The sequence below is a fragment of the Pocillopora damicornis genome, chromosome 13, assembly GCF_964200805.1.
Source record: "Pocillopora damicornis chromosome 13, jaPocDami1.2, whole genome shotgun sequence".
Lineage (NCBI taxonomy): Eukaryota > Metazoa > Cnidaria > Anthozoa > Scleractinia > Pocilloporidae > Pocillopora > Pocillopora damicornis.
Window position 1 is genome coordinate 2,741,003 of NC_142682.1, and position 21,617 is coordinate 2,762,619.

General features: G+C 37.9%; 1 protein-coding gene across 2 annotated transcripts; it reads right to left on the reverse strand.

The window, feature by feature from the left end:
* Positions 1-205: 205 nt before the first annotated feature.
* LOC113675078 (sister chromatid cohesion protein PDS5 homolog B) lies at positions 206-20,839 on the reverse strand. Of its 2 annotated transcripts, none has more exons than XM_089191124.1 (37): positions 20,515-20,839; positions 19,724-19,918; positions 18,622-18,708; positions 18,443-18,537; positions 17,959-18,085; positions 17,133-17,213; positions 16,342-16,482; positions 15,619-15,734; positions 15,039-15,133; positions 14,492-14,598; positions 14,215-14,253; positions 13,555-13,616; positions 13,356-13,445; positions 12,662-12,775; positions 12,221-12,253; positions 12,061-12,109; positions 11,522-11,570; positions 11,057-11,193; positions 10,456-10,683; positions 9,064-9,348; positions 8,205-8,575; positions 7,833-7,956; positions 7,201-7,335; positions 7,012-7,081; positions 6,821-6,932; positions 6,057-6,183; positions 5,488-5,535; positions 5,230-5,301; positions 4,724-4,783; positions 3,994-4,100; positions 3,352-3,474; positions 2,748-2,963; positions 2,268-2,390; positions 2,106-2,160; positions 1,848-1,880; positions 1,662-1,748; positions 206-1,548 (listed from the first exon to the last, which is right to left on the reverse strand). In XM_089191124.1, the coding sequence occupies exons 1-37, from the start codon at positions 20,611-20,613 to the stop codon at positions 1,519-1,521; spliced, it is 4,122 nt and encodes a 1,373-aa protein (XP_089047250.1). In that variant the 5' UTR covers positions 20,614-20,839; the 3' UTR covers positions 206-1,518. The 2 variants fall into 2 exon arrangements, with proteins under 2 accessions (XP_089047250.1, XP_089047249.1); XM_089191123.1 differs by having other exon boundaries at positions 1,662-1,751.
* Between the last annotated feature and the right edge of the window lie 778 nt (positions 20,840-21,617).

Sequence of the window (21,617 nt, forward strand, 5' to 3'; positions counted from 1 at the left end):
GACGTCGGCTTTAATTTTACATTTTTAAACAGCTCGGCATCAAGGCAACTCAGGGATTTGGAGCAAATTTTGAGCTAAGTCTCCGTTGTTTTGGGCATCTCTCAATGTCAGCAACTCGCATCATCGGACAATCAGAAGCACCGCATGCGCATTATGCAAAAACCAAACTCGTGCAGCTCTACACCCAAATAAAGGAAAAAACAAATGACACTTTTAAAATTCCTTTAATTAGGCATAAAGTTACACATCTTACAATTCACTGAAAGGTACACTGCATAAATATCGGTAAAATCTCGAGTTAATCAAAGGATAAAATCAGGTTTTCAAGGTTTAAGCCAAGGCGAAAATTACGCAAATTCTAAGTAAGGCTATTTCACACTGTGCTAAGTCATAGGGTGTTGGAACAGTACAAATGCACTTCTAAAACATACGTCCGAGCAACCTCTTTCTAGTTTATGGGGCTAGGACAACTTCTGAGATAATTCGAGTCTCATTAGAAATGCTCTCGAAGTAAAGCCTCATAATCTTCAATCTGATTGACCTAAATATGGATATGTGATCTATACTTTACAGATTTCCTCCTGACGTTCAGAGATTAAATCTTTTGAACGGGCAAAATATAAATTCACGAGTAGGTTTCCAAGCCGAAATAAGGTATTTACTAATAATCTTAACTATTCCTAACTCTTTTGAAGACGGTTGCTTAGGTGTCAGCACAAAAGCCAACCCATTCCTATGGCAACATAATAATGTGTAGTGGTAGCTTGCCATGAAATACAACTGCGTACTGTCAAATAGTATTCAGAACGCTGATGTGTAGCGAATGGATATAATTAACTACCGGATGAAAGATAAATGCCGAACAATGTTCGTGATAAAACTGTCAAAAAGAACTGAGAAAATCTCTCTTTCCATTCATTTCATGCTCCCTTCTTCAGCCGCTTCAAAGAAACGCTCCTTTCACTGCTAAGAATTGGCCGATGGACTTTCTTCGACCAATGGCGCGTCATGCCGAAGGAGTATCGAAAAATCCCGATGTTTGGCTCCAAGTTCTTCGCCGTATGGTTTCTCGTTTTCCAGGTCATACTCACTGTCCAAACCAGAATGTCACAAAGTAACCATCTGGCCAAGTGCCGAAAATTTCCGAATCAAATGGACCAATGAAAGCGCTGAACGAATTCGTCGCAAGGAAAACAAAGCATAACCAGAACACTTCAATGAGCCGAAGATCAGGCGTTCTGCATGGACATGTCACTGATTGAGGTTATCACCTAGCTCAGTTCATCCCAGGTTTATAATCAGGTCTCCTAACGGACACTTTGTTTCAATAACTTCAACAAAATTTGAGTACCCATACTCTGCTTGTTCGGTAACAAAAGTTGCGTTATGCTCTGCCCTGAAGAGCCTTGTGGTGAAACATCGATGGCTGTACAATGGAAGTGAAGATGAACTGAACTCGGAAGATCCTCGAATTGATGTCTATGTACAACGAAATAGTTTACGATTGGTTATTTAATTTTATCTTCTCTTACTGATCTTTCTTTTCACCTGAAAAGGATAAAAAATGATAACTCCACATTAAAACAATTCATTTTGAAGTTAACTGTAAGAGAAAAAAAAAACCAACAACTATGCAGTATTTGTTGAAGAACAAAACTTACAACTAAAGTGGGCTCTTTTCGCTTGGTTGGCGGAGACGCTGATTCTTTGCTCTTTTTAACTGGACTGGAATTTGATTCCTCGGTGTCCTTCTGTGTGAAAAACCATTTTTTAATAACATGGAGTCAATTTTAAAACATTTGTGACAAACAAAAGGTTATACAACCAAAAAGTCAAAGAAGACGCACCTTTCTTTTGACTTTAGATGGACTCTTATCTGTCTGTAGAATCACCAAGAGATTAAGTTAGCAAAGAGAAAAACCAGCACCTCTCGACGAGTGATAACGCTAAATTTGTCAGCATTAGACAACCAGTGTCTGAGGTTACACTTTACAGGATTTAAATCCTTAAATTTTACCTACAAAATCGTTACTGCGAGGAACAGAAGGAACGTCCCTAACAAAAAAGGATAAAATACTTTCACGATGAATTTAATGTATACTTACCACCCCGTTTACTTCATTTCGTGATTTCGTCCTGGAACTCTGCTGTGATATTTGTCTGTACATAAAGAAGGAAAAGAAATTCTGAGCTTTAGCGGCTCTGATGAGCCGTATCATTTACTCTGTGATGGGACACACGCTGGCCTAGTGACCTTCACATTATACCTTGTACTAAGTGGCTTCTTCGGCGACTCCAAACTGGAGGTACCGCTGTCCTGCGTTGGCTCATCTTCGGGTAAAGCATCTAATTCAGACACTAGTCTCTTTGCGGCTCGTCCTCTTCGGGGACTGTTAGATTGAAAAAAAGACAAAAAAATATCGCAACCTACAGCTGTTGTCTAGAACGAACTTTTTTTTTATTTTAGTTAGTGGTGTAAGTTACGCTGGGCCATATCGAACACTGATTTCTTTTTTCGAAGTATAATTTTCCAAGGTGTTTTAAGTTCTTTGCTTGTTCTCCAATGTAAAGCATGACAAGGCTTCAAATAAAACAACAAATTCACCAAATGGATTTGACACCAAGATCACCAACAAAACCACTACGGATAACACTTCCTCCATTCACAGCCATTTTTCTTCTCGATAACCCTACGGGAGAACTGTTGACACACCACAGAAGCAAAACGAGAAAACAAGATCACGCACCTTGGTGATGATTTGGTTGTCGAAGATGACTTTTCTGTTGAGCGTGGACTTTCCAGCGGAGAAGCATTTTTTTGTCGAGAATTTTTACGTTTATCTGACATGTTCAATTGTTTTGCCGAAGTCTTCTTTTCTCGCTTGGTATCCTTGTCTGGGGAAGTTTTCCTTGATTTCTTTGGAGCGGATTTCTCTGAAGAATTAGCTGGTCTTCCTCTTTTCCTAGCAAAACATGTTTAAATAACAAAAAAAAAAGCATAGCGGCGTGATTTTTGTTATTTGATTAAAAATTCAAAACTAACATTTTCAAGTTGAACAAACCGCCCATTTAAATGGAGAAAAAAGAGAAAAAATTCAGAGAACGAAACGCCCTTCCGGGCAAGTTTTGGGATTTTCAGTCAGGCTTAAGGAGAAGTTTTTTTAGAAGTACTTAAACACAAATAAGTCCGAGGGAAGTTTCACATCGAATTTTTTACAATTGCAGAGTCGAATTCTAGCCTCGAAATTAGTGGCCGAGGATGATTCTAGATTGTATAGAAGTTTCTCAGAGGACTTGAAAAAGGATTGATATTGTATTGATTCCCTATTTTTTTAAAAATTCTTTTCTAACCTCACAGATGTTTGCTCCTCAGGGGGACTGGCAAACCCACTTTCAGAAGTCTCTGAGGAAGATTCTTCTCTGTCCGCCTCTTTCCCTTTCTCCTTTGAATTACTTCTCGGACTCTTCGAAGTTCTGAATAAACAATATAAAATAATTCTAGCTTTTCACGGCAAATAAATATTCGCACAATCTTTTCGTGGGCCGTGCCAACACTTTCTTCATACGAATCAAAAGCTTATCCCTCACTCTCGGTTTCCCGAGCATTAAGTGACTTGGGATAATGTTACTCCCCCTCCCCCGCCCCCTTGGATGCCAGTTCATCACAATTTTTTCAGGCGTTCTGGCAGTTGGCCGGAACCCATATATACTCCTGGGGTCAAGGGGGGTGGTGTACTGATAAAGGAAACTGTCCTACTCAGGCACGCAACAAAATTATCCCAAACAGGGTTCGTAGACAGCCCCAGTATCTCCTAAGAGTGAAGTCACACCAATTCAGGGGGGAAGTTTCTAAAAAAACTGTGGTGCTGCGTCGGTGGGAGAGAATAACAGTGTAATTTCGTATAACGTAAGGGGAAGAGTTTCAAAGCTGACGCTTCGAGCGTTAGCCCTTCGTCAGAGCGAATGGGGAAACCAAATTGAGTTCGTCCTTACTTGCTTTGAGATTTCACTGGTGTTTTCTTGTCACTCTTAGCGGAGGTTTTAGATGATGACTTTGATGGCGTCAACTTCGACTCAACTGCGCTTCCCTTCTTTTGTCCCTAAATGACGAGTCATAATAAACAGTTAATACTCTTTAAATCAAGTCTTTTTCATTAGAACGCCACACGTTGCTTACCTTGACTTAAAATTTACAAATTACGTGGGATGCCAGTGGCAGACCAAGTTAAAAATTCGCTCGAGTGTCGTAATAGCTGTCACGTCGGACATTTTTAAAACATGCATGACGTCTTAACTTTCGCGCGGAAGGCATTTAGAAAAGCTCACATGGGACTTCCCTACACAAACATCACTTCCCTTCTTCGTATTATTGCGGTTTAAAAATAAATTCGCAGAGGAAAGTACTCAAGTAATCTTCGTCTGCTGTTAGATTCAGTAACGTGAACGTTCCATAAAGACGATTTTGTGATCAAGCGCGATGGAACAGCGATGTGCACAAGTGTGCTTCGCCTCTTGCCTTAATTTCCGATTTTCACGGTAAATAAAGGTCACTAAAACTTTTTTGTTTAGCGCTTTTACCACCTCCATTATGACTATCAGTCGGCTTCAGGGATCAGTGACATTTGCAACTAATCTTTACATTTAACACAGACAGCAGCATCTCACGTAAACGCCCTCAGGCGTTTTTCTAAGGTTTAATCAAGGAAAGCTGCACCACAAATACCTTTGCAGTTGTAAATTGGAATCCTTTAGGTAAGTAATTTTTAGTGTTAGGACCACCTCCCTGCAAACGTAACATAAAGGTTATTCGTATGGAAAAAGAAAAAAGTTTCTATTACTCCAAAAAACCAAAGATTTCATGATAAAAATGTATTGAGGAGACATCAAGAAAGCATTATAAAAATTGCCTGAAAATTATCAGACTCCTGTACTTCAAAAATCGTGTCACCATAAAAAGCATAAGGTGCTTCTCAAATCTGTCACAAAACACTTATTGAAACTGAATCTGTTGTGTGACGCTGGTGACATAAAAGTACATAACGCAACGCTCCTTCTTGGTAGCGCCATGCGTGACCTTTACCATTTTCAGAGTCGTCAAGAAAAGCGCACCACAAGTGGATGTGAACAGAATACATTTCTGAATGAGTCCCTTGACACCTTATTCGCGTTAGCTACCATCTTTTTAAAGCGTTTACATCATTAGCAGAGGTAAGATGTTCAAGCCCTCACCTCGGAAGGTATAAAGAACCTTTTTGGCAAAACAAGATTGCCGGGAAATTCTTTTAGAACAAAAGTGTGGACCTAGTGAAAAAAACAAACATTGACAAAAATTAATACAGTTTAAAGTTCACTGCAACGTGTTGGATTTTATGTAAAAGCCATCGACACGGGACGTCAAAAGTATGCGACGCAATGGGAAACAGAAAGAACAGAAAAAGAAAATAAACTGCGACGAGGAACAAGTAAATTACAGAGTCAGACAGCTACCTTGTTTAGGATCAGTCCCAGAGCAAGATCACAAACTGTGTAAAGATTCTGGTAAAAAAAATTACTAAATGTTAGAAGGCACAAAAATCGTACTTTTCTTCATTGCAACAATCCTCAAGATATGTATTTCTGTCCACGCTGTTTTGTGCTCTTCTGAGAACCGGCCACAAGAAAAACACAACAGGACCAATCATATTTTATTCCCTTAAGTGGGCAGGATTTTTTTCTTTTTTTTTTTTTTTGGGGGGGGGGGGGAGGGGGGAGGGTCGCCTGGTTTCTTAGAAGGAACGAAGCGGGGATCAGTCGTCGCCAACAGAGTGTAAAGGGGACGCTATAGTTAACTGCTAATGAGGTAGGGATCATAGAAATATACTACAGAGTCTTAAGAAGGGATCGAGTGAATTTTATCTCGACATAATCAAATTCTCCAAACCCCCCTCTCCTTCCTCCCTCCCCCCCCCTTCCCCACTCATGCGATAATGACCGTTCCCTTACCAGCAACGGAAATCGTTGCAAATTTTTCTTGTTGCTGGTAATATATCGCTGGTAGATCACATTTGCGTGTTTACCTTGTTTACTTCTTCATCGTCTGGTGCTTGCGCGTCTTTGGTTTCTTTGACGTTTTCAACCAGCTTCTTCAGGAAGCTGTAGTTATCAGCTTTGGCCATAATCGGCTCCATGAAGAACCAAAGATAACTTAGGAAATGGAAAAGAAAAAGGGCAATTTCTAACCGAGTTTCAAAGAAGAGCGCTTTTTGATTGAGTGTCGTAAGACCAAAACCAAAGTAATCACAACAACCAATCAGAACAAAGGAAAATGTCACAAAGAGCCAATAAGAACGCCCCAGGCATAATTCCCTAGAATTTTCTACGCATGTTGTTACAATTATAGGATGCCAAATTGAGAGGGTGCCGCAAACGAGCTATTTAGACGGCGACAGCAACGAGTTCTGGGCTATTCTTAGCCGGACAATCATGCACTTATGTCCAGAAATGCACGCAGTAATGTAAATGGCAGATTTGACGACATTTCCTCAAACTGAGTGAATGTTCATGGATTTGATGATTTTGGCGAATTTTAGTCATATTCGTCAAAGCGAAATCAGCTTGGCGGATTTGACGATTTCAACAAATTTTCGCCATTTTTGTTACTGTATGCATTTTTGGAATCTTATTACACAATTAACTGTATTTTTTTCCTCCTGTACAACCCATGATGTGATGTTTTTCAAAAAGTGCAGAATTTTGACTTAACGAAATAAATCTCCAACGGTAACAGAAGTGGCACTAAAAATTCACCCGTAGGCATAAGAAAACCATAACTAAATCTTACTCTTTGAATTGCACTAGTGTCTCGTGATCATCTTGTTTGAAGTCTGGGTGATGGGCCAGCATATGGATAACACACGGCAGAGCATACTCCGGAAGAATAGAATGAGAACATTCTAAAAGACAACAACAACAACCATAAAATAAGTAAGCTACAAATAATGATTTTAACGTAGTGTTGTCTGTTCTTCTTACCTTGTGCCGCTGAATGCTGTTTCAAGTAATCTCGTCGTGTCTTGACGTTCTTAGTAATCATTTGTCTAACCTGAAAAGTAAGTCCAATGCAACAAACGTTAGACTCTTTTAAGCCTTGATTCCAAAAACGTCTGTCAGCCGAGTCCTCGTTTTCATCTTTTCAAAAAGTTGAACTTTACAGTACTTTACCTGTGTTTTCCTTTCCTTAACAGGTTCAGGTGCTGCCAGCGCAAATATCCCCAGATATTCCAGAGGAAGTTTTAGTACATCTTCAGCCTTGTGAAGCTTCTTGGTGAACTTGTCACGCACCTCATAGCAAGGGTCCTTCAACAAAAGAAAGCACAAAATGACACATGAAAATGGATCATTTTTCTTCGTCCTCAGGCAAACAATTCAATCACAACCACCGGCAAAAGCATCAAGGTTAGTTTTGATAGAGTAGAATTAAGTCCCGTTTAATTCCAACATTGTTTTGGATCAACCATCGCTATTGGACTATTTTTTACAATTTTTCAATGGTTTTCAGATTAAAAACTTTATACTGTGCTAACGACGACTGATACCCACTCCGTTCCCCATAAAAACCACGAGACTCCACCCAAAATCTCCCGGGCCATCCCACCCCCAGGGGACAAGTAATGACTGGTGCATAATGTATACCTTTCACCCATCACAAAATTATCTAGAGTTATTGTTCCCACAAGCTTCATGTTGAAATTGCATAACCCCTCTTCTCATTCTGCACAACAACAATATCTACCTTGCAGCATTAATCACTCAGATGAACGTCTCAGGTCTCAATCCATACATTCAAATTTTACCTGCATTACCAATGAGAGCCGCTGAAAATTTTCCAAGGTTATGTATTCAATGTAATGGGGTTCCTGTGCAATCTTGATCATGCCACAGGCTGCTGCCAGTCGAAGTCTTGAACAATCAGCAGCTCTTCAGACAGCAGTAAGAGAACAAGAACAATGAGTTTATTTAAATTGATGCAGAGGCTTAGACAAAAATATAGAGTCCTGCCAGCTAATTTTGCGTGATTGTTCCTATGTATTCCAATTTTATGCGGAAAATTGGCGTGCTACTAGTCAAAATTGATATTCTAGCGCATGTTCAACGTTAGGCCACTGTTCTACCATGAATGTTTGGTTCGAAAGATAAAATCCCCCAAATATTTTCCACATACTTACTTCACACAACCCTGCTGTTGTAAGTCTCCTTTATGGATGAGCATACTGTCCAACAATCTAAGCACAGGCTGAACGGACGACTTGTGGTTTCCCTGCCGGCCTCGCAGCCACTTCACCAGCAGACGTATACCTTTGATCTTCGTTTGCGTTTCTTGAGTAACATCCCTGTCTTCACACCACTCCCCTTCACTTTCATTCGAATCTGCCGTCTCCCCCCTGTCTTTCATCAAGAGTTCCTTAACGACAAAATCTCTAACAATGGCTGGCCTTTGTGTCTCGAACAGAGATGGCGCTAAAAGTGCGATCTCACCAAGAGCTGTCAGTGTAGTCAGTAAAAGAGGACAATCGTGGCTCAAGGAACTGACAAGATTCTGCGATAAAATTGAATTATAATTTGAAAAACTGTTATGTCAATCTGCATCTAATAGAGGGCTTGAATAGAAATATAAGTTCGAGTCCAATAGAACTAACTGTACCATCAAAGTACTCAAACCCTGGGGCACAGTGTTTTTCCCCATACGGAACTCGTGCTAGCGCGTGACTCGCGTTAAAAAAAAAATAGCGTGGCATTTTTTCGCTCGTACTCCGCGGTATATTTTTCACGCTCATCATCTTGCGCATCGATTTGCGAAAAAATAAGCAATACATTTGTTTTAAACGCTCATTATCTTACGCGTTATTTGTGAAAAAACAAGCGGCTTTCTTTTGCCTCATCATGTATAAATACTGATATCTATGGGCACACCATCACAAAAAAGCTGCATGCCTGATGCCAATTAAGATTGAGATGGAGACATCAGCGAATCTGAATCACAATGACATTTTGAGGTACATGTAGACTCTTTTTAAAAACACTTACTGTAAAGACACGATCAAACGGCTGTGAAGAAGCAGCAGAAATCTTTGCAATGGATCTCAGCGAGTGCTTGGCTTGGCAAGGAGTTCCCTTTAATGCTAATTTGGACAAGACTGGATGATAATAATTGGCCAATGACTTGTTGACTTTTTCAATTCCATCTCCAGTCAAGGCCAGCATCTTTAGTGAATGATCGACAATTTCTTGATCTTTGTTTTTCAGGAAAACCAGCAGCTGTTGAAAAGTGTCGTCATTTTGAAACTGGGAAGGAAATACACCAGCCAGACCCTGAAAAAGATTCCGTGAAATTTAAGCTTTGATTGTCCATACATAACCCTTTGATTCCAGAGAGTGACTTACAGCTAATTTCTCCTTATAATGACACCCCTTAATCACACATTAAGGTCGCGAGAATAAAGCAAATAATCACCAACTAAAAGAACTCTTGATTGTCAAACAAATTCTCTTCGTCAGTACCTTAGGATAGAGAGAGAACAGTATAGAGAATATGCATACTGATGTTACGGAGTAAAGGGTTAAGCGTGAGAGAAACAGTGACCTAACGACCTGGGCCGAGTTGTTCAAAGCTGGGTTAAGATAACCCAGGATTCGCGTGAAATTTGATTTCAGATCTCAAAGCTTCAAAAAAAAGATCAAGCGTAATTTTTTTTGTTTAAGATGTTGCGACTACATGCTCTAAAGAAAATAGAGATATTTATCCCAAACAGGCTTCTGAACAAAGGAATTAAAGAGACCCCGGAATAAAATTTAACCTTGGGTTAGCGCCAATCAGCCGTCCAACAACTGAGCCCTAGTGTGCAGGGCGCTTCCTGTCAGGCCACTGTCTCCCACGCTTAACCCTTTTACAGCCTAACATCAGTATGTATATTCTCCATACTGTTCTCAATAAATTTCCTAGAGTGCTGACGAGGAGAATAGGTTTACCAATCTAATGCTTTTGCAGTTGGTGATCATTTCCTTTATTCTTGTGACCTTCATGCGTGATTCAGGCTTGATTTAGTTAGGAGAAGATAGATGCTAGTCACTCTCGGGGAAAAAAGAGTTCAACGTTATATATAAGAGCAGTCAAACGTCAAACACGTGCAAGTAGGCAGCCGCGCGTCAATTTCCCGCGCAAAATTTCAACGGAAAACATAAGAAACGACCGCTGTCACGCAAATTCGCGCGAAAAAAATTAAAAACTCGTAGAAATTTGTAAAAGGAAACAAAACTAAAGAAAAGCAAAAATAGAGACTTTTCGAACAAGAAGCTCATTAAATTACGGATAATCTGATGATTTAACCCTTCGCTTGAGTTTGTCTCTAACACAGATTAAAAATTACAACGTTCGCATATGACGTTTAACCACTGTATTTAGAAAACAACATGTCTCACCAATAACAGTGCCAGTCCCTTTTTCCCGACAGGTTTTAATCCAGAGCTTTCGTGCCACTCATACTCATCATCCTCATCATCAGCAAGCCCTTCAATGGCATCTTTCACCAACTTGAACAGCGCTTTGATGCAATGTTCATCCACAAGAAGAGGAGCGGCACGATCAAGGAGTGCTTTGAGTGTCTCTAACACAGGATGCTTGGACCCAAGCCTAACGACAACGTCACTCTGCCAAAGAGAAACGAGAAGCAAAATGAAACTGAACAAGATGACATATACATTAGCAAAAAAATGTATCAGATGAAAAGTTGGGGAACATTGACCTATGCTTCACAAATCAACTAGTAGTAACAACGGTACATTGTAATGTTTCCATGTGTAACTCTGTTAGCCTCGAAATTTCGCAAATAAATAAGTAACAAGAATCATTCATTACTTGTTACCAAAGATTAAAAACTGTAAGATAATGCAACTCCTTGATAATCACATGACCAGCCAACACAGGTCACCCAATCATTGGTATCTTATGCTAGTGTTCCTGCTGTTAAGACCCTTTTGATGGAGTAACTTTAACTGGTTCGACTCTATTAAATGTACTTACCACCGCCTTGAAAACGTTTGAACACCCCACATTCGGGTTAACACATGTCTTCAGTAGTTCTCTCAAGGAAGGTTCTTTAATCATTCCACGCAGTTTTTTTAGATTTTCTTGAAACTTAAAAGCATCTGGGAAAGCTCCTAATTTGAGGAATACAGATCACGACTTCTGTTAGAAAAAAATATACCTAGAACACAAAAATAACCCAACAGATAGTTGTATGTTCCTTAACCCTTTACCTATAACATCCATACTGCAAACAGGTATTGAGAAAACTCCAACTCATCAAGTAGAAGTTGTTATCTTGATCTAGCAATAAATTCTCATAACTGATTTACAAGGAAATGTGTAGCAGGTGGAGGGAAGAATTAACAATCAGATCTTGGGAGTTAAAGGGTTAAATGACAAGACATAAGTAGCTTCTTGGCTCTTCTCTGAACACTTTTTATTACTCAAGAAACTACTTACTTGCAAGGGAAATAATCTTTGAGAACACCAGTGTCTCATTATCCTGTGACTGCGAAGGAAAAAAGCAAAGAAAGAGTTAAACCTATCACTGCAAGGAACCACATGTCAATTTTCTTCACTTCCTATCAAACATTTTTCAAAATTACAGCTATGAGGATTTGGAGCTGAATCAAACAAAAACCCTTAGTTGATAGAAGTTGTTCTTCTCCTCACTTTTTTTGCTTAAAAATCTAATAATATTGCTAGGAGAAGTTTCTTTTTGATCACTCCTCAGAGTAAGAGCATTTAACCTGTAGAGGGCTGCCCTAATAAGGACTGTAATAAGGTCTTCATCCAAGCATGACATAATCTTTGTGCTGGACAAAAGGATGTGGCAAGGTACCAGGGGTTGGAGGTGGTTCCTTGTTCAAATAGGTCATGGAAATCAAAGGCCTTGAGTAACGTTTTTCAAATAAATAACAGGGCCAAATTGCTTTGTGAAGAAAAATAAAAGTAGTATAGAAAATAACAAAAAACAAAAGGTCATTGAGAAAGTTTACCTTCTCTCCTGTTGATAACTCAATCAGATCTGCTATGTCTGTGCGAACCCTGAAAAATAAAGGAAGTAACATTTTGTTATAGTAGTGTTCCAAAAGCTGTTTTAGCTAAAAAGATACTGAGGAGCTCAATGTTAGAACAACATAAAAAAATATAGCTCACCTCTGCTGACAAGTCAAAATTCCATGGAAAGCACTACATAGTAAAGGAGAGAAAAGAACTGCCTGTAAATAGTTCTGCTTTTAAAAATAAATATTGAGATTTAACAGCATGTAGCTAAGTAAGGAAAAAACAACTACTGCACACTTGGCACAAGAGAGGAGGAATAATGGAAGGCTGGAAGCAACAAATACACAGATTGAGGAAGGGACAAGAAGATTGACAAACCAACACACATACATATATATGGAAAATAACAAGCAGAGGGAAAGAAAAGGAGTGAAAAGATGTTGAAAATGAAAGAACAAGGCGTGGAGAGGTCAAAAAACAAAACAGATTTAAAAAAAAAAAAAGAAGAAGAAGAAGAAGAAAGAGATGGGATCAAAAAGGGAATGAGGGGGCAAGTAACTTGATAAAAAGAGATACAATAGACATAAGCTTTACCTCACTGCTGCTTCGTCAAGTTTGCAATAAATATGCAGCAATCTTTTCATCTTTTGGTCAGCTTCTAAGCTGACTGGCACTAAGCATCCAATCAGAATCCTTTCTACGCAAAGTCTTTACAACGTGACAAAAAAGAAGTCATATTTCAGTATTTTGACAAACCCAGAGCCTCCTTATGGAAAATGGATAATACCATCTGAACAACCATTTTCTGCTCCAAAGATGTAGAACATTGCAATGAGTTATTCAAAGCAGTTTACCTGTGGAAATTGGCCTGGAAAATTATACAAAGCACACAGTTCATTACTATTTTTTTTTCTGTTTTGTTTGTTTTATCCCAACCTGATAAAGCCTTGACTGAAGCATTGCTGAAGTAAAACATGCAATCATCTGGCATAATTTATTGCTCTTCTCCTTGTCTAATTAAGTGCAGTTTTTGTTTGAGTATTAGAAGTAATCCAGGTTTCTTTTGGTTTTTCTTTACTAAATGATGTGATTTGGTTAGAAAACTTGCACCACCTTCACAAACCATCAGACACAAAGCTGAAACCAATCACATCTTTAGAGTTTGCTTTTTCCTGTGATTTATCTCTGATGTTTTTATATGCTAGGTTAGTGATTACTTGGGTTTTAGCTTTATTATGCTCAATCAAAAAACTCTCTATCCCTGCATGTTCTAAGATAGTTTTATTACCTGTTTTCTGGAGTGTTAAGGTAATAGCAGTGGAGTAACTTGCTTGGAACCCAAGATAATTTCTTTGCTGCTGTTCTGTTTGCAGTAGCCCTGAGGATAGAGGCAAATGAGATGCTCATAAACAACTTATTTACATGAAAACCAGACAGAGACACTCGCCATTAAATATTAAGCAATTAACAATTATTCCATAACTGACCCTGTTGTCATTTTCTTGTATAATTTTCCAAGACACATCATTGCTTCTCTCCTGACATGCCACTAGTCCAATCAGGAAACAACGAAGATAGACAAGTTAATAATCGTGGACATGGAGTGGAAAAAATGAGCATAAACAAAACTGTGCAGCATGCATAGTGAACTTTTTCTTGTTTTTAGTCCATGACTACATATGTGTCAATCAGGAAATTGATCACTGAATCTGTGTACGAGTCAGTCGGTCACTCTGTTGGCTGGTCAGTCAATCAGTAAGCCAGATTGTCAGTCTATCAGTTAGTCTATCTGTCAGTTAGTCTATCTGTCAGTTAGTCTATCTGTCAGTTAGGCAACCAGTCTGTCATTCAGTCAAAAAGTCATTCACCCCATATGTCAGTCAGTAAGTTACTCCATCAGTCTATCAGTTAGGCAGGCAGTCAGTTATTCAGTCAAACAGTCATTCACTCCATCTGTCTGTCAGTCAGTCAGTTAGACAGCCAGTCAATCATTTAGTCAAACAGTCATTCACTCCATCTGTCAGTCAGTAAGTCAGTCAGTTAGGCAGCCAGTCAGTCAGTTCACCACTTGGTAAGTCAGTCAGGGATTTGGTGCAAACCACTTGGCCACTGCAATTAAAACCTTGCAACTGAATAAATGGAATTACCTTCTTATCTCTTGTTCTCTCACATACATCATTGAGAAGCTGTGAAAATAATGATAAAAAAAAGAATAGACACATAAATATTGCCTGAACTTGCTGACAAACAGTTTTGTTTTATACCAATACACTTAAACCAGTTGCTTATATGTACCTTGACAACACTCTGACTCAGTAATGACCAGATAATTTCACAATCATACTCAGGACAAAAGATTTCATTAAATAAAAACACTGCTTCTTTTCTTTGCTTCAGACCTTCTCTCTTCAAAGAGAGTATTACCTGATCAGAGACACCACTGATATTTTCTGCAGCTGCATCACAGATGGTAATGGCCACTTCTTGTCGAACCCTCTCATCAGGGTCACGTTGTCTTTCGTGAAGTTTATCTAAAGTGCGAAAAGAAATCATGAGCTCCTTTAAAAATTAATTTGTTGAATTGACAGAGTTTGCATGGAATTGCAACAGAAATACTGTTAAACTGTATTTTCTAAACGAAACACCTTTGGGATTTGTTCCCTATAAAGAATATTACAAGTTGTTTAATAAAGTAGTTGAGTTTGTAAGATTGTAGTGTTCTTTCGGTTGGTTAAATTATACTGTAACAAAGGAAACTAACTGCAATAAATTACATTACATTAAATGCAAATGGTTATCTCACCTAAGTAAACGATACACAACTGCCAAACACAGGTCACCAAATTGTGGACCTTTGCCACAAATTCAGTCACCAAAAGGTTTTTTTCTCGTCATAGCAACCAAAACATTAACACTTTAGAGTGAACACAATGATCACAAAATGAAGTCTCAAGAATGTTTTCAAACTCACCACTTATATCTGCGACCAAGTCTGGGTGATTTTTCAAAAATTCCTTGCATCTTTTTATACATTCCACACGCACATCCACACTAATATCCACAAATCTAAAAATAAACATTAAAAAAGAAACAAGTCCAATGACCTTTCAAGCAAAAATATGCTCACACCATGTTTTTCTACTCTTTTCTAAAAACAAATTTCAAAGACTTTTCCAAGACTCAGATTGACTTTTCCAAGACTCCAAATTTCACCTTAAATCCTTCCATTCCTAGGATTTTTAAATAAATTCTCCTTACAGTCTACATACATTTCTTTTAACATAAATTCTAAAAACTTTATTGCTTGTGTTAAGCAGATTTCCAGTCCTGGAAAATGTCAAAATAAAATTCCAGGACTTTCCAGGTTTTCCAGGAGTGTTATGAACCCTCATAGTAACATTGTTACACATAGCTATCCCCACCTCACCCTCAGGGGGGAAAACTAGCCCAACCCAGGTCACTCCTGAGCAACCTGTCATGTGTAACTATAATTTAGATTGGATCAAATGTTTTTCCTCCTGACCACTTGAAGCTAAAATCAGCAATTTCACCTTCCCAAGTAGGAGTTCCACAAAGCTTTATTTTGAGTTGCTAGTTCAGAGTCCTGCTCAGAAAACATCTGGCCAAGTAATTCAGTAACTGACAATCTCTCTTCCACATCCTCACTCTGCAAAAAAAAGATTTCACCACCAAATGCAATTACTGCAAATACTGCTAAGGCTACCAGACAAATTATGTTAGCTTTGTATCATTAAAAAATGTTAAAATCAAGCATTTTGCTGAATCCTAGGATTTTGTTATGTAGAAAAAACTACTTTCTTCAAAATGCACCAATCTACAGGACATTAAGACTGTGGGTGTAAGCACCTTTGGCCAAATCTAGGACCATTTTGACTTAACTCCAATTTTCCTTGTAGCCTCCAAAGAAAATGGTCTTCAAAATAGCTCCAAACCATCTATTACTAAACTCATTGAAGCAAGAATTACAAAGGGAGTCACTAAAACAACAACGTACATGTCAATCACTTAAGTTTTACATGGAAAATAATAAATTTAATTCTGACTCTTCAAAGTAGAGGAATGAAATCACAAGTCAACAAGACAGGATATTATGTGAGGTCACCCATTCAAATAGTAACCTCAGCCAACAGGGCTTAATTTCAGTGAGAAGTACAAGCATGTGACTAATTTCTATATCTGACCACACAAGCATCCCACATAATAACTACTTGCAGACTTCTCAAACAGTAACAGATTACAAACAAAGAAATTACCTTCAATTTAAACTCCAGCTGGGGAACCACTGAGAGCAGAACACTTGGACAAATTCTGTTCAACTCCAAAATAAGGTCATAAATGTTTTCTGCTAAAATACTGTCTGCCGTCTTGCCCAGAGCTAGACTGCTGTTGAAAAACTTAAAAAGAAATGTGGGCCTGATTATTAAAAAGGTTCATTAGTGTAACCTATTAATTAATAGATTGATGACTCTCTTGAACAGTTGCATTGTATAACTCTCTCCTGCTCAGTGCCTTAATAACCTTCCGTGTCACTTCTCTTTCCTCTTCTGTCATCTACACCCCCCTGCCCCCTGTCTCCCCCCCCCCCAACTACCCCCCATCCACCACCTCCAAGGAATACATCCAAACACTACCTACAAACACTGGTGGATTGGAAATCACATCTTCTGAAGGTTAAAATTCCCTATATATTCCTCTAAACATCTGATATGGTACCAAAAAGGAGGAGTTGTTTAACTGTTAGGAGCTTCTTAAGTTGATGATTGCTTCCTTAATTCTCGTGACCTTAATGTTTGGTCCAGGGGTGATGCCATAAGGAGAAACTAGATGCTGGTCACTTTTAGGGATTAAAGGATTAAATGTGACACATCCACAGAAAAACTTCAAAGAGGTTTCTTTTAAACCTTTTTACAATTAACATCTGTATCCCAATCTCTGCCTTCCTTAGGATCCTTAATTAATAGAGACCATTAAAGCTCTGTTCAAATCTTACTCAAGAGCACCACAATGTACTTTAGTATTATTAATAAAACCAACAACCTCTCACCATTTGCAAGTATGGCTCTAAAGAAGATGAAGTTCTCTTGATGAACTCACAGGTAAGTTTATATGCCACAACATTTTCACTCTGGAGATAAATAAAGAGTACTTATCAAATCATAATCAATTTTAATTAGTTATTAGCTATGAGTAATTAGTTAATAATTTAAAAACTAATAATAACATAACCTGAACGATAAATTTTTGGTTAACCCTTTAACTCCCAAAATCTGATTGTTGATTCTCCCTTCTAGCTGCTACACATTTCCTTGTAAATTAGTTATGAGAATATAATATTGGATCAGGATAAAACTTTTATCTGATAAGTTTGAGTATTCTCATAACTTGTTTGCTGGATAATGTATGGATATTATAGGAAGAAGTTTCATGTTGATCACTTTTGGGAGTTAAAGGCCAGGTTAAGTTAGAGAGTTTTTTTTTTAAAGCTGGAATTTTCATCTATGGAGAGTAAGTATTTTAAATTGGAAATCATTCATTTGCAAAAATTTCAAGAAATGTGAATTAAGGAACCCACAGCACCATGGATAATACTCTTAACAGTTCTCACCTAAACCATTCAAATAAATCTTAGACACAAAACAAATGATTATAAAAGTGACAAAATAAAATAACTATTTAAAAATTCCCCAATGCAAATAAGAAAATTAACGTAAATTACATAAAGTAAAGACAAAAAATCCATACAGTTTATGTCCAAATGCATTTAACTATGTTACAATGAAGTTGACTTAAATTCGATTACTTTATTAAATAATTATTGCTAAATCTGACAAGTTAAAAAAGGGAAGAAACTGACCAGAAATAGAGCTTACCTTTTGTGGTTCAATGATGTTGACAAGTACTGTGTCAAGAAGCTCCTGAGGAATTGAGTCCCCTTCTTGTATAATAGGACACATCACATCCAGCATAAAATTCTGAATTTTGTTTGAATGGTTTTCACTAAAAACAGGGTTAAAATGACAATAAGTAGGAATAAATCGAATCAACTGTTAAACTCCTGTCATCAATTATCAACCCTATATGCCGTGACCATTAATTTTGGGTTGCTAACTTCCCTATTCCCTCCTTCCATTCAAACCTTTCACTCCCAGAAATGATGAACATTCAATTTCTCCCCACAGTATCTGTACGTTATCCAGCAAACAGGTAATGAGAATAATCAAACTTAAAAGGTAGACATTGTTATCTTGATCTAACACCAAATTTTTTCAACTTATTTTTACATGGAAACACAAAGCAGCTGAAGAGGAGAATTAACAAACAGATACAAGTCTACACTGGAAACATTTTACTCACTTTACAACTTGGAAGAGCACTTTGAATAACTGCAGTATAATATCTTGAAAGTCCAGCTCAAGGCAAATATTGAATGACTTAACCAATGCTAAACTCTAAAACAGAATGAAATAGTGCAAAATTTACTCCCAATATAAAAAAAGAAAAAACTGCAACAAAGAATGTTATAATCCACACACCTCTAAAAGATAGAAGGATTTCTTGGACAGATTAGATTTGGTATTTCCAAGGCCTTTTAACTGATTTGTCATCATAAGAAACACTGCCTGAAAATAAGAAGCGCCAGTTGTTGGTTATGAGTAAAGTTGCATGAATACTGTATTATATTACCTAACCTGTCCAGCACCACTCACATAATCCCATAGAAAACCATGATAAAAGCTGACATGTGTAAGGCAGAGCAGGTTGTAGGCCCTTACACAACTTTGTTGCCAAAAAAAATTGTTTAATATGAACTTAAAGGAAACAGAAATAGGAATTATGAGTTTCTCGTCCTGGCTTGAAAAAAATTATAGCAGTTTTCACTATAGAATCTTTTTGTGGTTATTCCATGAGTGCCCTTGTCTATCACATCCTATTTACAAGTCAGTTGAAACAAAGCTTTTGAAAATTTCAACACCTTGTAGTTATACCAGGCCAGAGGGGAGAATAGTTAGTTCTTATTCATAATGTACAGATCTCACTGTGCTCAGTCTGTAATTCATGACCTTGAATCAAATATTTTTGCATCCAGTTAATAGGTACATATCATGGGAGACTATCTTGCACTTAAGTTTGAAGGGACAAATTCTCTTGCTTTCAGATGGTAAAAATGTCTGCAAGGAACTAGTTTTATTTTGTGGGATTTTTCTCTGCTGGACCTTATTTTTGTGGATCAATTTTTTTTTGCTATCTTTATAATTACATCTGTGCTAAATCTGCAAATATTGAGACTTGAAACAAACTTTTATAAGGATATGTATCAAGACAACAGAGGAGAATTTGCTTGCTGACTATTTAGAGCCCTCTTTCTATTGGTTGAATTACTGGCATAATAATAAGTGCAAGATGTTGAGAACAGTATTTAATCATGAGCTTGAAGCAAATGATTTGCAAATTTTTTAAGAGTTCTCCCAATATCCCAAGTCGCTTATTACAAAAGTAAACTAATAAAAAGTGGGGCTGATGCTTTTATAAAATCAACTTTATTTTCCCCGAGTTTACCAGTGCAATTAACAATAGCTCTTTGACCAATCAGGGCCCTCACAATGTCTCAAGTTATTTCATAAAAGGCTTTATTACCTTTAATTGTTCTTCATCATAGGGAGCCTCTGGAGCATGGATCCTAAGGATGTCAGCAAGGCAACATGCAGCATGTGCCTTGACATCTTTATCTCTGTGTTTGAGAATGAATGGGCTGACAAGAGACTGTGCAACTGTCCCATATTTTTCTGCTCGATCTGTCTGATCTGCATTAGACAGTTCATGAGCTAGATTCTATCAAGTAAATCAAATTAGTAATATATATGAACATCCATTTTCCTTTCTTTTCCTTAAGCATCAGTTAAACCGTTTTTCCAGTTAGTGGCAGATTAATAATTCCACTAAGTTTTCATACTCAAGTTTAACACCTTAACAAAACAAGAGGTATGACTATCCAATGAGCTTCATAATCAGAGAATTTAGAATCTGCCTATTTACAGCTCATGTGAAGCTAATAAATCGATCATTTTAGGTTTGTCTTAATCAGGCCATTGCAAGATTTACTGTATCGAAAACAAAAGTCAATAATAAACTTAATTTAGTCCAATTTGCCTGATCACCCGTGTGAGGACGATTTTTTGAACGAAAATGAGGAGTTCTCGCAGTCGATTAGCTAAAAATATCAATGACGATTAATTATTTTACTTAGGTGCTTCTTGAAGCTGCACGATTCAAATCAACCAGTCTCGTTTCGTTCGTTTACGGTATTCTCATATCTTGTATCAAAACAAATATTTATAAACCCGCAATCTCCCACAAAATTCACCTGTGTGTCGCGGTGTATACGCTTGCCGCGCATTTTAGTAATTCCTAAGGTTACCTACACTCACCTTGAGTCGTTTAATAAGTTCGTCTTTACTAAGTCTCTCATGCAGGTCTGTGGCAGCGGCTCTCTTCCTAGGCGAAGAACCAGATTCATTGCGAGGCATATCGAGTTGGTGCTGAAATTACTTCGAGCTTTACGACCTCTGGCCTCCTAAAATCTGTGTAAAATTGTTCACTGGAGAGTTTTTTTTCCAAACCTAGACTACAGACGTCTCTATCTGTGGTAAAGTATCGATTATTTTCTATGATAATACAACTTTCATGGTGGTGTTTTGTCCCCTTCTTTCAATCGAACACTTTGAACCAATTGGCGCGAACAGCCCATAATAATCCTGTCGCTGACATCTGTTTTGGAGATGAACGCGGGCCTGCGCTTAGAATTTTAAGATGAAAAAATCAGACTAAAAAACAACCCTATGGAATATTCGGCTCCCCAATTGAAAAAAAAAACCGAATATTTTGTTACCCTCTCTAAATCCTTTATTATTTATGGCAAATAACCTGCAAAAACGATGCACGCAGTGAAACGAACCCATGGGAGTGGAGGGACAGGGGGGCCGGGAGGGTAGGGATGGAAGTAGTTCAAGGGTATTCTTTATATATAGACATAGACGAGTTTGCGGAGTTCAAATTTGTCCTGGACGGAATGTTAATGCTAGAGTAACTTATGAAACCTCAATACATTCCGTTGACCATTAAAATCTCAGTCTTGGCCTTGAACCCACTGTTCTGGCTTACTTAGTTCCCCTTTCTCATCAAGGTACACAGCAAGCTCAACTACTTAGCCAACCCGTGCATTTACAAAAATAAATTGATCATCTTTTAGGACAATAATGACAGAAATCTGTTTTATCTTCTTTTCTTTTCCTCTTTATATTATAGACTTTAAATATAAATACCAGGAAACAACTCGATTACATGTAAGACTTCACCAGACTTCGCCCTGAATGACATTATGACGTCACAAATCTTCATCAATTAATTTCGCACAATTTCGCAGAAATGAGCTTTAAGAATCCAACTTGTCTAGCGGTAGAGGAAACATGCCACGCCGATGTGTTTTTTCATTTTCACTGCCTTTGCATTCTTCATCGAGAGAAAACTGTGC

What these genes read in the sequence shown, in the direction of transcription:
- LOC113675078 (XM_089191123.1), bottom strand. Translation starts at nt 20,613, where the DNA reads ATGCCTCGCAATGAATCTGGTTCTTCGCCTAGGAAGAGAGCCGCTGCC. An exon ending in CTTGGTCGCAGATATAAGTG is followed by an intron (nt 14,599 to 15,038) that starts GTGAGTTTGAAA and finishes TTCGCACTTTAG; the next exon opens with ATAAACTTCACGAAAGACAA. An exon ending in AAGAAGCCACTTAGTACAAG is followed by an intron (nt 2,161 to 2,267) that starts GTATAATGTGAA and finishes CTTTATGTACAG; the next exon opens with ACAAATATCACAGCAGAGTT.